Genomic DNA, 12,843 nt, shown 5'->3' on the forward strand with positions numbered 1-12,843 from the left:
AGTGCTGAGATTTCCCTGCAGCTCAGCCAGCCCGGCCCAAGGCAGCAGGGACGTTCCCATGTGCTGGAACAGGGGCTCTTCAGCACATTAACAGCCTTCTTAAAAATGCACTTTGACCAACCATATTCTCTGCAACCTTGGTGTATCATTTTTTTCTCCATACCCTCTTTCTTGTTCCTCTGCTGCTGCGTTTTTGCAGCTCTATGCTGTAAATGCCTTTTTCACCTCAGAGACACCCGCATTTTCCAGGGAAGATATACTGATCCCCGAGGTGCGGCTGATGCATCACCGCGCTCGGCTTGTACAGCGGCGTGGGCTCCTCTGGGATACAGGGCGCTTTGTACATGTCAGTTGTGATTCAGTGAAACTTGCTCCCATCTGAACCTACTGTATCAATCAGAGAAGCAACGTAATTAATTATGACTGGGCTGCACAAAAGTTGCACCCATCAGAACGGAGAGCCCCGGCGTTGCTGGCGCTGATGGGAGGCACGAGGATGAGCAAGATGAATAGCGACACCGCCGTGAACTGTGCCTGACTGCTGTCTTCTCCTGCCATCCATCATCATCACCGCATGCTGGGTGGGAAGGGGAAGCGGTTCACAAAAGAAGGGTCAGAGCAGTGAAAATCTTTCATACATCTCTATTTGCCTCTCTTCGGAAAGCGGCTTAAATTGTGTTTGAGCTGTTGGCAGTGGATGCAGAACATCAACGCAGAAATGACAGGAGACCCCTCTCCTCGGAAAAGAGAGGTTATTTGTCAAGCCATGTAAAGCATTTTAATTACAATTCGTATAACATATATAAATAAATATTACATTCTTTCAGTCTACAATGCATACTAGGCATATCTTGTTAAAATGTCCATCTATGTTACTGGGTGGCAGGATTGACTTTGTCCAAGTAAAAAAACCAAACTACTGAGTTTAGTAATAAAAAACAAAAGAAATACATGGGTAAAGACAGGACAATGCAAGTGCTTCCAGCTAACAGTCAGGACATAATACTGCTTTCCAAAAGGCCAGATATACCATCTTCCTTTCAGTTACAAAAGCTTGTGGGTGACAGTGGTTTCCTCATGGTATAGATTTCAATCTGCATCCTCTACCAGTGTAAACTGGCACTGAGTCACCACAGTTCTGCCAGCTCACACAACAACTTGATGACTCTTGTGTTTGCTTCAGATTTATTACTGGTTTTGTAGTTTTCTATTCAAAACATCAGGTTTATAATCTAGTCTAAAATTTTCAGCCTTAGCTGGTCCAATGGCAAAAAAAAAAAGATCTATAAAATACTTCTAGTTATTTCTTGATTTTGCTTCAGCAATATTTCCCTCCCTCCCAACAGTCTGTCCAGAGGCCAGCTCTCCAGTACAAGGAAATCAAAGTTTAGGGACAATCAATGTCTTTCTGTCCATTCTTGTAGCTTTCAGAGCTTGATGAGAGCTGCTGACATCGGCATCAACAGAAAATTACAGAACAAAACTATGAATTCACGGACTTGGCAAAAAAAAAACCCAAATCCAGGCTGTAGGTATTTGGCCTGTGATGGTGTCAGTTCCAGGTACACGTGAAATGCACCAGTTACTGCTAAAAGCTAAAATAAAACAGCACCTCCATCCCTGGGTGAAACATGGGAACTTTGGTTGTGGAAATTTAAAACAAACAACTAAAGAAACAATCCAAAGCTGAAAGTAAAATGAATGCTTTTTCCAAACAGAACGTATTTCTAGCTAGGGCGAAACAACGGAGGCTTCGGCTTCCAGAAGAGACACCACGTGGAAATTATCCCTCAATACTTATCCCTTGAACTTTATAAATGACAGGACATTGTTTATAGCTAACTTAGAAACAAAACGATCTTGGTCCACTGTGAACTTAGTGAATTGAAAATTTTCCTGGTTTTAAGATATTTAAAACAAAAACACAAGAGGGAAAATTATTCTGTTTCAACTTACAAGACAAACGAAAAAATAAAAATAGCAGGTAATTTCTTTCTCCTTCATATGCAATACCAAAGACACCTCGTCAAATGAAGGAATGAGAAGAAACAGCTCCAGTAACTAACTATCTAAAAAGTCTCCTTGTGGGTCATACGTCCATAACTGTGATGTTTTATTAGAAATACAGACAAGTTGTTTGTGTCTCGCTTATTCTTCTCATGCTCTTATATCCTCTCTTTCATTTTTACAAATATTTTTGGTACTTCGAAACATTACTATCATTACTGTTTGTATGACCCATAAAGCAGATTTTCACCACCTCATTTTGCCCAGTTCATCATACTGGTCAGACCATTTCCTTCTTCCTTTCTATTTGTATTCCGCTTTCCAAATCCACGAGAAGCAGAATAACTGCTGGAAAAAACAAAACGAACTGAGAAACAAAAACAAACCATGGACAGTTTGGCAAATTTCTTTCCCTGATTATAAAAACTGCCTCATCATTTCTCCCGGTGATTCCTTCCCCTCCCCTTCTTCTGTCCCAATATATACTGTAGAACTGAAGGCATCAAGGTGTGGTTAAACCCAAAAAACCAGCGAGGAGCTACACTTTGTCTTTGAACTTCTCCATGTAGTTTCGTATCTCTTTGGAGTCCCCCAGGTCCATATCCTGGCACACCCACTTAATGTCATCGTCATTGCTACTTAAGATTGAGTTGACAGTAGGACAACCATCATCGGGTGGGATGGTAGTGAATGTCGTGAATTTTACCCGCTTCCTTTTAGATGTCGGTGAATGTAAAGGTTCAGATTTCTGTTCCTTTCCGAGCTTGCCCCCTGAGTCAGCGCTCCTGTGAACCTGGCCCTGAATGTTCTTCTGAGCGCTGCCGTTGAGGAGCTGGTTGCTCTCCTCGCAACCCGAGCCTCGGTCGATAATCGTTGTGTGCTCGTCCTGCTGAGGTGAGACCTCTGCTGTGTTCTCCAGCAGTTCTGCTTCATTTCCCAGCCAGACCCAGTCATGGGAATGAGTCATGGTGGCCTGTCCTTCCACCAGAACCTGCTTGTGGCGGTACTTCAGTGCAAATGTTGCACAGTTTATTAGGAAGACTAGAATTGCCAGGCAGAAGACCCCGAGCAGAGCGTACATCCCGATCTCCAAATCGCTAAGGCCCCTAGGTGTCTGCACCAGGTCATTTTCCTCCATGCCCCCATCGCCTTTTGGGAGGTCTACTTGAGCAGGGAAGTTGGTGAAGTCTATAGGAATGTTCTGCAGCTGGCTATCGTCCGAGAGTTTGCCACCATCCAGCCTATTGTTTTTAATGACTTTATTTTTTATTACAGATTTTGCTGTGGTGCCGACTTTCCTGATGGCACCTTCCTCTCGCTCTGCTGAAGAGCTACCATAATATCGTCCATCCTGGCCATACCGGTCCTGATCTGACGCTTTGTGCCGCCGGTCGCTGGCGTGGTTTTCAATCTCATCAGCATCATAATCTCCACCTGTATCCGAGTCTGCATCATTCTGGCCAAACTTGACTTTGATGTTGCCATTCCCCACAGCCAGGACACTTTTCCTCTTGGACTTTTGGCAGGCTTCAGAAATCATCATGTCCACCTTGATTAACGTGCCCTGACCTTCACCTTCTGCTGCCACAACTGGCCATTCTAGGGCTGCGTTCTGGTGGATGGAGACAACAGCTTCGTCTAATGATACCGCAGAAAGGGAGAAGTCCTTGGAGTCATAAATGTCCAGAGGAGTAACAGAGCTGTCACTGAACTGAATCCAGGTGCTTACTACAGCTTCCTGAAAGGAGAGGGATATGGTTAAAGACAGCGTCTTAAATAAAGCAGCTCAGCCCATTGCAGCTCATCAATCTCTCAGCTCTGAATGGCAGCTGGAGGAAATGGAAGACAACGGCTCTGCACTGCACTTAGAGCAAACCAAGCTTCAACTGATGGGGCAGAAAATTGGTCACATTTTTCACTAAAGGTTCCACTGTTATCCTTTCTGCAAATGATTTGCAAAAGAACATATAAAATAATTGATATGAGATGTCCGTAATACCGAAGTCCCCATTAACAAGCTACAATTTACGTGATTTATAAAGAAAGTCATTCCTGTCATCCAAAAGCTGAAAGAGACAAACCAGAAAAATTACTAGAGCCACTTGAACACGTATTTTCTTCATGTTCCCCATATACAGATGTCACAGGGAGCTGTCAAATTAAACAAGGCATAAATATCTTAGCGGGAATAAGGAGCTACCACAGTATCTTGGAAATGGTTGGAGCAGAAGGTTCACCTGAAAGAAAAAGACTCCCAGAACAATTGCCATTTTGCTAGAGAAAGGTTTAAGTATAGCACACTTTATCCTTGAGATAATTAAAAAGTCCACTGCGTTTTTGCATCAAGCAGAGGAGGATGGGGATTCTGGTCTGATTGCTACAATAAAAATACAAATGGCCCGGATTTAATTGGACCGTCTTTGTTCTCCGCAGGTAGCACTGTTAGGATTCATCATTAGAAGCAAATACAAAGCTAGAGGTCAGCTCTTTGCCATTTGAAATCCCATCCAGATGATATAGATATTTACTTCTCCACGTCTCAGTAGCTTTCTTTGCAGGAGATGTCTTTGTTTTTATGTCCGCCCTGTTTCTCCAGCAGATGTGCAGGCAGGCAGTGCAACTCCACACAAAACCAAAGCTCTTGCCTTCCCAGACCTAAACCGCAAATGGCCCTAATACCTTTACACTCGGGTACATCGGAATAACTGGGTTGAAAATCACCATCAGGGAAAAACATTGCCACCTGGTTAACGCCCAGTCATAATACAAATTTACAGCCTAATATGGTTTTCAATTGGCCACAATTTGTTAGGCTATGGTTATAAACAAAGGAAATTGCCACCCTTCTAGTTAAATTTAAAGCTTCTCAGTGAAAGCAACAAGGGGCATTTAGCTGTGCACAAGGTTGGTCTACACTAAATATTTGATTTCCAAAGTGCTATCAGCAAGTTCTTGAGGGACTGGCAGGAGAAAAAGGTGGTGGCACAACAGGAAAGATGGCAAAGTTCTCGGTGATTCAAATGCACTGCGTAAGGAAATTAAACCAGCTGATCCTTCATTAGAGAAACAACCCCGAAATGGCTGAGCAGACAGAAACACAAAGCTGCAGGGCACAGCTTAAATTTATATCATAGAAAGCTACAGTAGAGCAAACCCAGCCGTGGGAAAGTAAAGGATGTTTTGTTTTTTAATGGATATGTGTAGAGAGATAAAGACGCAGCTCCTGCGGCAATTCAACACCCTGCTGCCCTCCTGCCTAAACCCCATCAGCCCTGCGTACCGTGGGGAGCTGTGCAAGATACGCTGACTCTTCATCAACCTATGGAAAGCAAAACCACCAGCATCATTTCAAGCCTATATCGCAACAGGCTTGACATTGTCTGCCCGCAGTGCTCGCGTTCGGAGAGCAGAATGAGAAAATAAGCACAGAATCTCGTAGAGCTAAGGTCGGAAATTATGAGGTCTGTGTCTCCTCCCAGCTCCACTGGGGACTCCCAGGGTTCCACATCTCTACAAAAAGATTGACATTACTAAATCCTTTCTGCGTTCCTTAACAGCCAAACACAACATACGTCATGTTAGAGAGCCCCAGATCTGATTATGGCCCTTGCTATGCAACCAGGCTTTCTTGGTGGTAAATAGCATCTCCGAGGGATCTGGGGTCTCTGTCTGGACACTGGACTGGAACACATATATTCTCCTTTCCTGTCTTCTTCAAGATATTTGCATCCCTGTTTGATTTTCTTACCTTGTCTCCTTTCTGCTTTAACAGCCCTCAGGCACCTTTCAGGCTAAGAGGTATCCAGCATGGAAAAATTTAGCCCAAATGGCTCGAGTTGGACAAAGTGGTGAGCAACTTCAAAACAACTTGTATTCTTTACACTATTTCTCCACTATTCTGCCTTCCTGCTTTTATGAAGCAGAAATAGAGAAAAATGAAATCTCAGTCGGCCGAAATTTCCAGGCACACACGTGATTTACTATGGATAACAGAGCTCTGCAATAGCTTGGCCATTATTTTCAACCAGCATTGAGGGTTTTTGTTTCCAAGAGACCTCTATTTCTTAGGAAGAACCAATGTATTATTGTTATTTTTCTTTAGAATACAGCACAACATTGTCATGCTTGTACTACGGACAGTAGTAATTAAAAGGGAAAGAAAACAAATGAAAGAGGGACAGGATCTCAAATCCTGCCAAAGTGTATTGTATCAGCCCAAAAATTCTATTTGGCACCAGATCATCTCCTTTCATTCACATTGTTAAAGGAAAGCTGAAGGCAGGTAAAGGAAGAGATGATTATAAATTCTGAAAAGCTAAAAAAAAGAAAGAGAAAGAAATGATTTAGTACCCTGTCCTTCAAAGAGCTGTTTCTGCAAATCTGATGTGCCGCATCAATAAATCCCCTCTGAATCCCTGACAGGGTTCTCCAATTACCATCAGCTGATGAAGATGGATTGGAGCCTTCTTACCTACAAAGTTGCTGCCCCTAGTCTGATGCCCTCAACACTGAGGTGACAAATGCTTGTGTTCATTAATTATCAAGCATAAACAAACAGTTTGAGGGATTATTGGGCTCTCCAATCTTTCTTTCCTCCACTTTTCCTCTCTTTCACATACACACACACACACACACATATTCAGTTGCACGCTCAGAACAAAAGAATGATGAAGAAACTGCTTCCCACAACCAGTGTTGATTATCAAATATCATGCTTATTAAAAACTTTCTTTATCAAGACACGTTTTGTCTATATTTTCCCTTGTGCCTCTGCTGTTCTCTTCCTCCATTCAAGGTACCACTACACACTAGACCAGCAAGCTGACCAGTTCTTCTTGATCTGCTGCACTTCCACCACCTTTCCTGGCCCTGAGTTACATGGCTGCTTTTCAGTCCAAAGATGCCACCTAATAAGTCTTTCTGCATAAATTCGCAGTTTGCTTTTTTCTGAGTACTTTTATCTCTCTTGTTATCCACTTGTTATCTTTAGGTGGGTAAAATAAAGGGGATGTTACCAGAGTACAGAAGTAATACAGCACTAATAGAAAGCAACAGTCCCCAAGGAGCTGTGTACTGTCTGACCTGGAACACTTCAAATTCTGCCGTACGAGTCACCACAAACACTATTGTTTGCTGGCTATGGCTGTTCCACCCAGATAAAACAAGGAGGTTCATACTCCAAAAGGTAACCTGACTGCACAAAGCAGAGCTGGGTGGGAAGCTCATACAGAGACTGAGTCCCACTGCACTGGGAGCTGCACGAGTGGCCACACTGATGATCATTTCGCTCTCTAAAGCATCATCCAGCATTTGAATGTCTGCTTATCTTAGGATGTTCCACTGAGCTCATCTGCAGCATCACAGTCAGTGAGTTTGTACAGTGTTCTTCAAAGCTTCCCCAAAACACTGGGGTCAGCCTGGTACCAGGGCATGCTATCCTGTGTTCTTCAAGCAAAACACAGGGGAGTAACGTGTGTGGGACTGGCTGTGTTTTAGAGAGTTCTGCTGCTTAGAAACACAGATGTGGGGACTGATCAGTATATCTGATTTTATTCCATGCCTACAATAAAGAGCTCTTTTAATGGCCTTGATTCACTAAAGCACAAATAAAAGTATTTGTGAATAAGCCCTCGATTGCTGGGGTCAGCTGTGATAGTCCTGGTGTGGCGGGACACCAAAGGGAAGAAATGGATGGCTCTGCAAAAAATAAATACATCCCTCCCTCAAATAAAGGCAAGGGAATACTGTCCTCCGCAGCTTCTATTAGACCAGCTCTGATTGTTTTATCTGGGGACCTGAACGCTGATATGGCTTTCCCTAGCAATTTTATCACATGAAATATCAAAGTATTATAGGTGCATTTATTTTTAAGCCTGTGGCTTGTGTAGTAAAAATTGGGCTTGATCACTATGAGGTGGAACGAAAGGCAGCCAAGACTCAGATCTTAATTCAAACCATGCATTCCCCTGCTGTGTATTTCTTCCTCTCCTTTCTGTTCGATCTGCTCATGCTACATTCCTTTCCAGCGGGAATTTGCTTGTATTTGCAAGGGAAGAATCCAGATTCTTATCTAACAGTACATACTTTCTCTCTTTCCCATGCTGCTTAATTCCCTTGTCATACTTGTGAGCCATTACATTGTGCTGTCAGCTTAAAGAAGGTATAAACACAATTTAAGTGTAATTTATACTGCCAGAACGGGGTAATGAATCCACACCTTAAAAATACTCCTAATATCAGCTATGTCAGTGAACTCCCAGAACTAGTTTGTATGAAGGACATAAGCTAAACCAGGCCAGCACCACGTCAATCCAACAGGCAGGGACGTGCAAGCAGCTCCAGCTTGTTGCCCCAACTCTCCCATTTCGGTTCATTAGCCCACACGCAATACCCTACAGCGATGAAAAGCTAGGATACGACTGAGTTTCCCTGCAGAGCCAGCTGAAATTTAAGAGTCCTTGAAGCTCACTCAGATCAGAAGACACTTAAACACTGTAGGTTTTTCTTTTATCTACATTTTGGAGACGCCTTTAAGACGGCAGTGTTGGTTGTAACAGCCGTCAGCAAGCCAAGTGGAACAGCTTTCCTACCTGAGCAGATGGCCACTAAAAATAGACTGCTCACAGCTACGGTTTGCAATCTTTCAGAAGATATTCCGACTTTGATATTTAAAAATTGGGCAATCTGCATTTATTTTTAGGCACCTAAATCATGCATCCGCTTCGCAGTGCCAATGAGCTCCTCATCGATTTTTACAATAAGGAAGTATGGGCTCGGCCTGCCTCAAGGTCACCTCAGGTAATTAATTGCCCAACTATAGCCAAAGACATTTAACTATCAAAAAAAAAAAAAGCTTATCTTCTTTAGATTGCTAAGTATTTGGAGAAAATGTCAGCTTTTCAGGACTCATGTTTTAGCTACTTTGCGCTACGTATGCAGACGTGGTGTGGTCATTATAATCAAGGAACTAATTTAGTCATTATATTCATTGAAATAAAGTCTTAGCGAAACTACTGAATTCATTCTTATGATATTGAAAGATATGTAATAGCAGAGAACAATAATATGGTATAAAGTGAGTTTCCCAGTATGTGGATTAGCTCAGGCCTCTGGGATGAAGGCTCTGCCCAAGTGTCCCAGTGACTCGGGACCGTGCTCAGGATCCACACTGACCAGGACCACAAACGCTCACGGTGCCTGAGCAGGAACTGACCCCCCCAAATTCCCCAAAGCGAGGGGTGATGCTCCCAGCAAAGCCATTGGGAAATGGGCAGGACACTTCTGCTCCTGGTGAAGAGGTGGTGGTGGGAAGACAAGCAGAAGCGACGGGGATGGGCAGGCTCCAGGCTGGAGCTGCTGGGAGGAGAGGCAGAGCCTCCAAGGGACTCACACGAACACGCTGCTCTGTGTTTGCAAGAAACTGGGACACAAGGCGCTGTGCACAGGAGTGGGAAAAACCGACTAGCTGGGGATTGCTACTAAGCAACCAGATTTCCTAGGGTGTTCCAGATCCGAGTGTAGAGAAGGTTTTCCGCTGCCTTCTCACAGAGTCTAGGTCCTGCTGCTGTTTTTCCCAGATGAAGTCTGGGGAAGAAACATTGGATTTCAAACTTCTTTTACTAAGAAAAAGGTGCTTGATGTTGTCTTGCTTCTTGTTTTCCAGTTGGTATCTCCAGTGAGCAGTAGTGCTGTCCGTAGGAAGGGACCAGGGGGACAGCAGCATCCCCAGCAGCAGAAGCCTGCTCAGAGCCAGAGCCTCGTGTGCCCAGCCACTGCTGCACCAGAAACGTGCCGCTCCGAGGAAACGCAAATTCTCTTACGAAAGAACATCAGCTTCAACAAAATATTCTGCTAAAATCATCCCATAACACAGATGCTGGAAGAAATAATTTCAAAACAAACCACGTTTACACATTTTTACTCCTTTGTGTTATTTCATAACTTGCCATGCCATAATGCAATAGGAGACATCCTGTTGTGCACTACTGAAATGCCCTGCCATAATATGCCATAACCTGATGTCGATCAATATCTTTGCATACTCAGGACAGATCACCTATAAATCTGACAAGTTGACAACATATCTGTGCAACCTTTCCAGATTCACAAGCTCTTTTATCTGCAATCAAAGCCATGATTTTTCCAATGATGCTGTAGGACAAATGGTGCTCTGTCCTACATAACAGAATTGGGTTAGGCATGCTTTAGCTGGGCTTTTACCGTCTTTGTCTGAAGGCAATATGTCAGACACAGCTTCTAAGCCCCGTGGAAGGCTATAAATGGGTTAATGACATAAGATTCTTATGTTTACAGGATGCAGTAAATGGAACAGATGGGCAGCACGTCCTTCTAGGTTGGACATTTTCCTGTCACTAAGTTATAAAACAATCTAAATTATTTTTATGTTCCAGAAAATTAGGTAGCAATAATGACGAAAATGGGCCATAAAACTTGAGATCTCTCCCTGTCTGTGCAAGATGAAATACAGTTTTTGTGAGAGTAGCAGTGGACAGAGTTAATTGCATGGTCCCCAGTTCCCCTCTTCAAATCAACTGACTGAAAGAACAACGAACATACAGTGTGTTCCACTGTTACTGACCCTGGTTTTCAGTCTGTTCCAGAGTAACTGTTTGTCTCGATCTGCTGCTATTCTCCAATCTTCTTCTCTATTTTATAGCTCTTCAAAATATTAAAGTGTTGTGACACACCAAGCTCTGTGGTTTCTGGCATGGAAAACAAGGACATGCTCATACAACAAACAAGGATCGCTGTACAAAGACTGCCTGTGTTGTGACCATAACAGATGTTGCATTGTTTAAATAAAGGGTATTAAAAATATACATTAGATAAACTTCAGTGTAGTCGGAACTTTTACTGTAGATTAAGTCCATATTTGAAGGGAAGGAATGAGAAGCAGATTCCAGAGTACCTCTAGACCAATGCAATTGACATGGACAGGTTCTACACCCATACCTTAAAGTCTAATTTCGAAACTTGTTATGAATTATCATCTGTAGCTCACGTTGATAAAGCACTGTCCCACCCCAAAAGGCAACAACAGTAAATACGGAGTGTACACTACCTGCTTAGGAGTATGAAGCAGCTCCTGGGCAATGGTTGTGGCCACAATAGCCCGACTAGTTGCCGCGCTTGGCTGCAGGACGAGTGACAGCCCAGCCACCAGCTGGACCCCAAGGTCTGTTATGGTCACTTTGTCATCCAGCACAGTCACTGTCTTCTCTGCCAGGATGGAGTCAGACAGAGGAGACAAAACCTTTGGAGAAACACAAAAAAATCAACTTAGGAAAAGGCTGATCAATTAAAATAACCTTTCTTAAGGTCATCATCCTTTCTTGTCTCCAAAGCTTTATGCATGGAAATGAAATGGCAGAGCACACTGAAAAGGCAGTCTGATTTCATTAGCAGGGCAGGAACAACATTCAGCAGAGAGGTTATGGCTGAGCACACTGCATCCAACACTGACAGCTCTACTACCTCAGTTGTGTTATTTACATTATTTCACTGCAAGAGTTGATCCAAATCTTTCTTCCCCTGTTATTCTGTGTTCCAGTATGGAAGAGCTTATCAGACTTACTTTCTAATTATTTGAGAGAGAGCTTAGTAACATCTAGCATTTGTCCTTCACTTCTCTGACTGGAAATTCTGATTTCTCTTTCTTTTATGTCTCTGATGGAACATCAACGTAGCAAGATATCCTTCCCTTTAATGCAACTAAAGGCTATATCACTATCTTCAGTGAACTAGGGATATCTAATTCTTATTCATACTTTCTCCTCCACCCTCCTCATCTCGTTTGTACAGCCTAGATTAGCTATATCCACTCTGTGCACTGGTTTAGTAAGGATTCAGCTGCGGCAGAACTGGAATGTGGTCTTGGCCATTTGTGCCTTTCAGGGTTATTAACCAGGTTGGTTTTTTTTTTCCTTAATTAATGTTTAAATAAGTCAAAAGAAACTTGGCACAATCTAAAGATCTGTGTCTCCAAAAGTCAAAACGGCAACCATGAGCTGACTTGTGGCAACCCGCATCCATGGGGGCAAGAGCTCTGGCTCCTCACTGGGCCTGGAAGTGCTGCCTGTCCTGAAGATCCCTGTCATTAGGTTAATGCTGCGTGTCACCCTCCAGAAGGTCACAGGAATGTAATGGGAAATCATCCTGTTTCAAGTTAGCAGAGCGCTGTTCTGGATTTATGCCCACACACAGGTTCTCTACGGGCATGGCAGAATGTGGGATTCCCAAGCACCGTACCTGCATCGTTGTCATCCCTACTTCTCGCCCGATCAAAATCCTGCCTTCCTGGAGCTTGGCAACGTGAGGATCCTCCAGTTTCATAAACTCCATCACCAGGTCTGTAATGTCAAACTGCCAGTCTGAGCCCAGCAAGTAGCTCAGCTGGCCCCAAGGGCTGGAATCCTCGGCTACAAACTGCGTGAGGACTCGCACCATGGCGTGCTGGTACTGCAGGGTGCACCCTCTTCCTCTCCGCTCATCTTCATCCTCATCATCGCTGTCTCTGGTGGGTCTTTTTCGTTAAAAAAATGAAGCACAAAGAAATGTTTTCAAGAATATTAGTGAAGATTACCATTGGAGTGCTAATGGAGAGTAACCCCCTCAAAAAGCAGCCCACCCTCTTGTTGTGTTGGGACCGTTGCTGGTTCCTGGCTGCCCAGCATGAAGAACGGACTGTGGCGCTTCTGCATCTGTCATGTCTGAACAGCTACTCTGTAAGTGGACCTCACAGAGCACCACATCGTACTCTGTTGCCCAGGACAGACACACATACAGAGAAGCACACCCCTTCAGATGTCCGGTGCA

General features: G+C 43.6%; 1 protein-coding gene across 2 annotated transcripts in view; it reads right to left on the reverse strand.

Annotated features, from left to right (window-relative positions):
- Window positions 1–752: 752 nt before the first annotated feature.
- TMEM132C (transmembrane protein 132C) overlaps window positions 753–12,843 on the reverse strand; it is a 167,547-nt gene continuing 155,456 nt past the window's right edge. For both annotated transcript variants that reach the window (XM_071815948.1, XM_065851926.2), the window contains 3 exons: window positions 12,277–12,550; window positions 11,090–11,281; window positions 753–3,745 (listed from right to left, as the gene is read on the reverse strand). In XM_071815948.1, coding sequence (XP_071672049.1) covers window positions 2,546–3,745; window positions 11,090–11,281; window positions 12,277–12,550 — 1,666 coding nt within the window. In that variant the 3' untranslated portion in view covers window positions 753–2,545. The remainder of the gene's footprint in view (window positions 3,746–11,089; window positions 11,282–12,276; window positions 12,551–12,843) is intronic.

This window comes from Patagioenas fasciata, chromosome 17 (genome assembly GCF_037038585.1).
Source record: "Patagioenas fasciata isolate bPatFas1 chromosome 17, bPatFas1.hap1, whole genome shotgun sequence".
In the NCBI taxonomy this organism is placed as follows: domain Eukaryota; kingdom Metazoa; phylum Chordata; class Aves; order Columbiformes; family Columbidae; genus Patagioenas; species Patagioenas fasciata.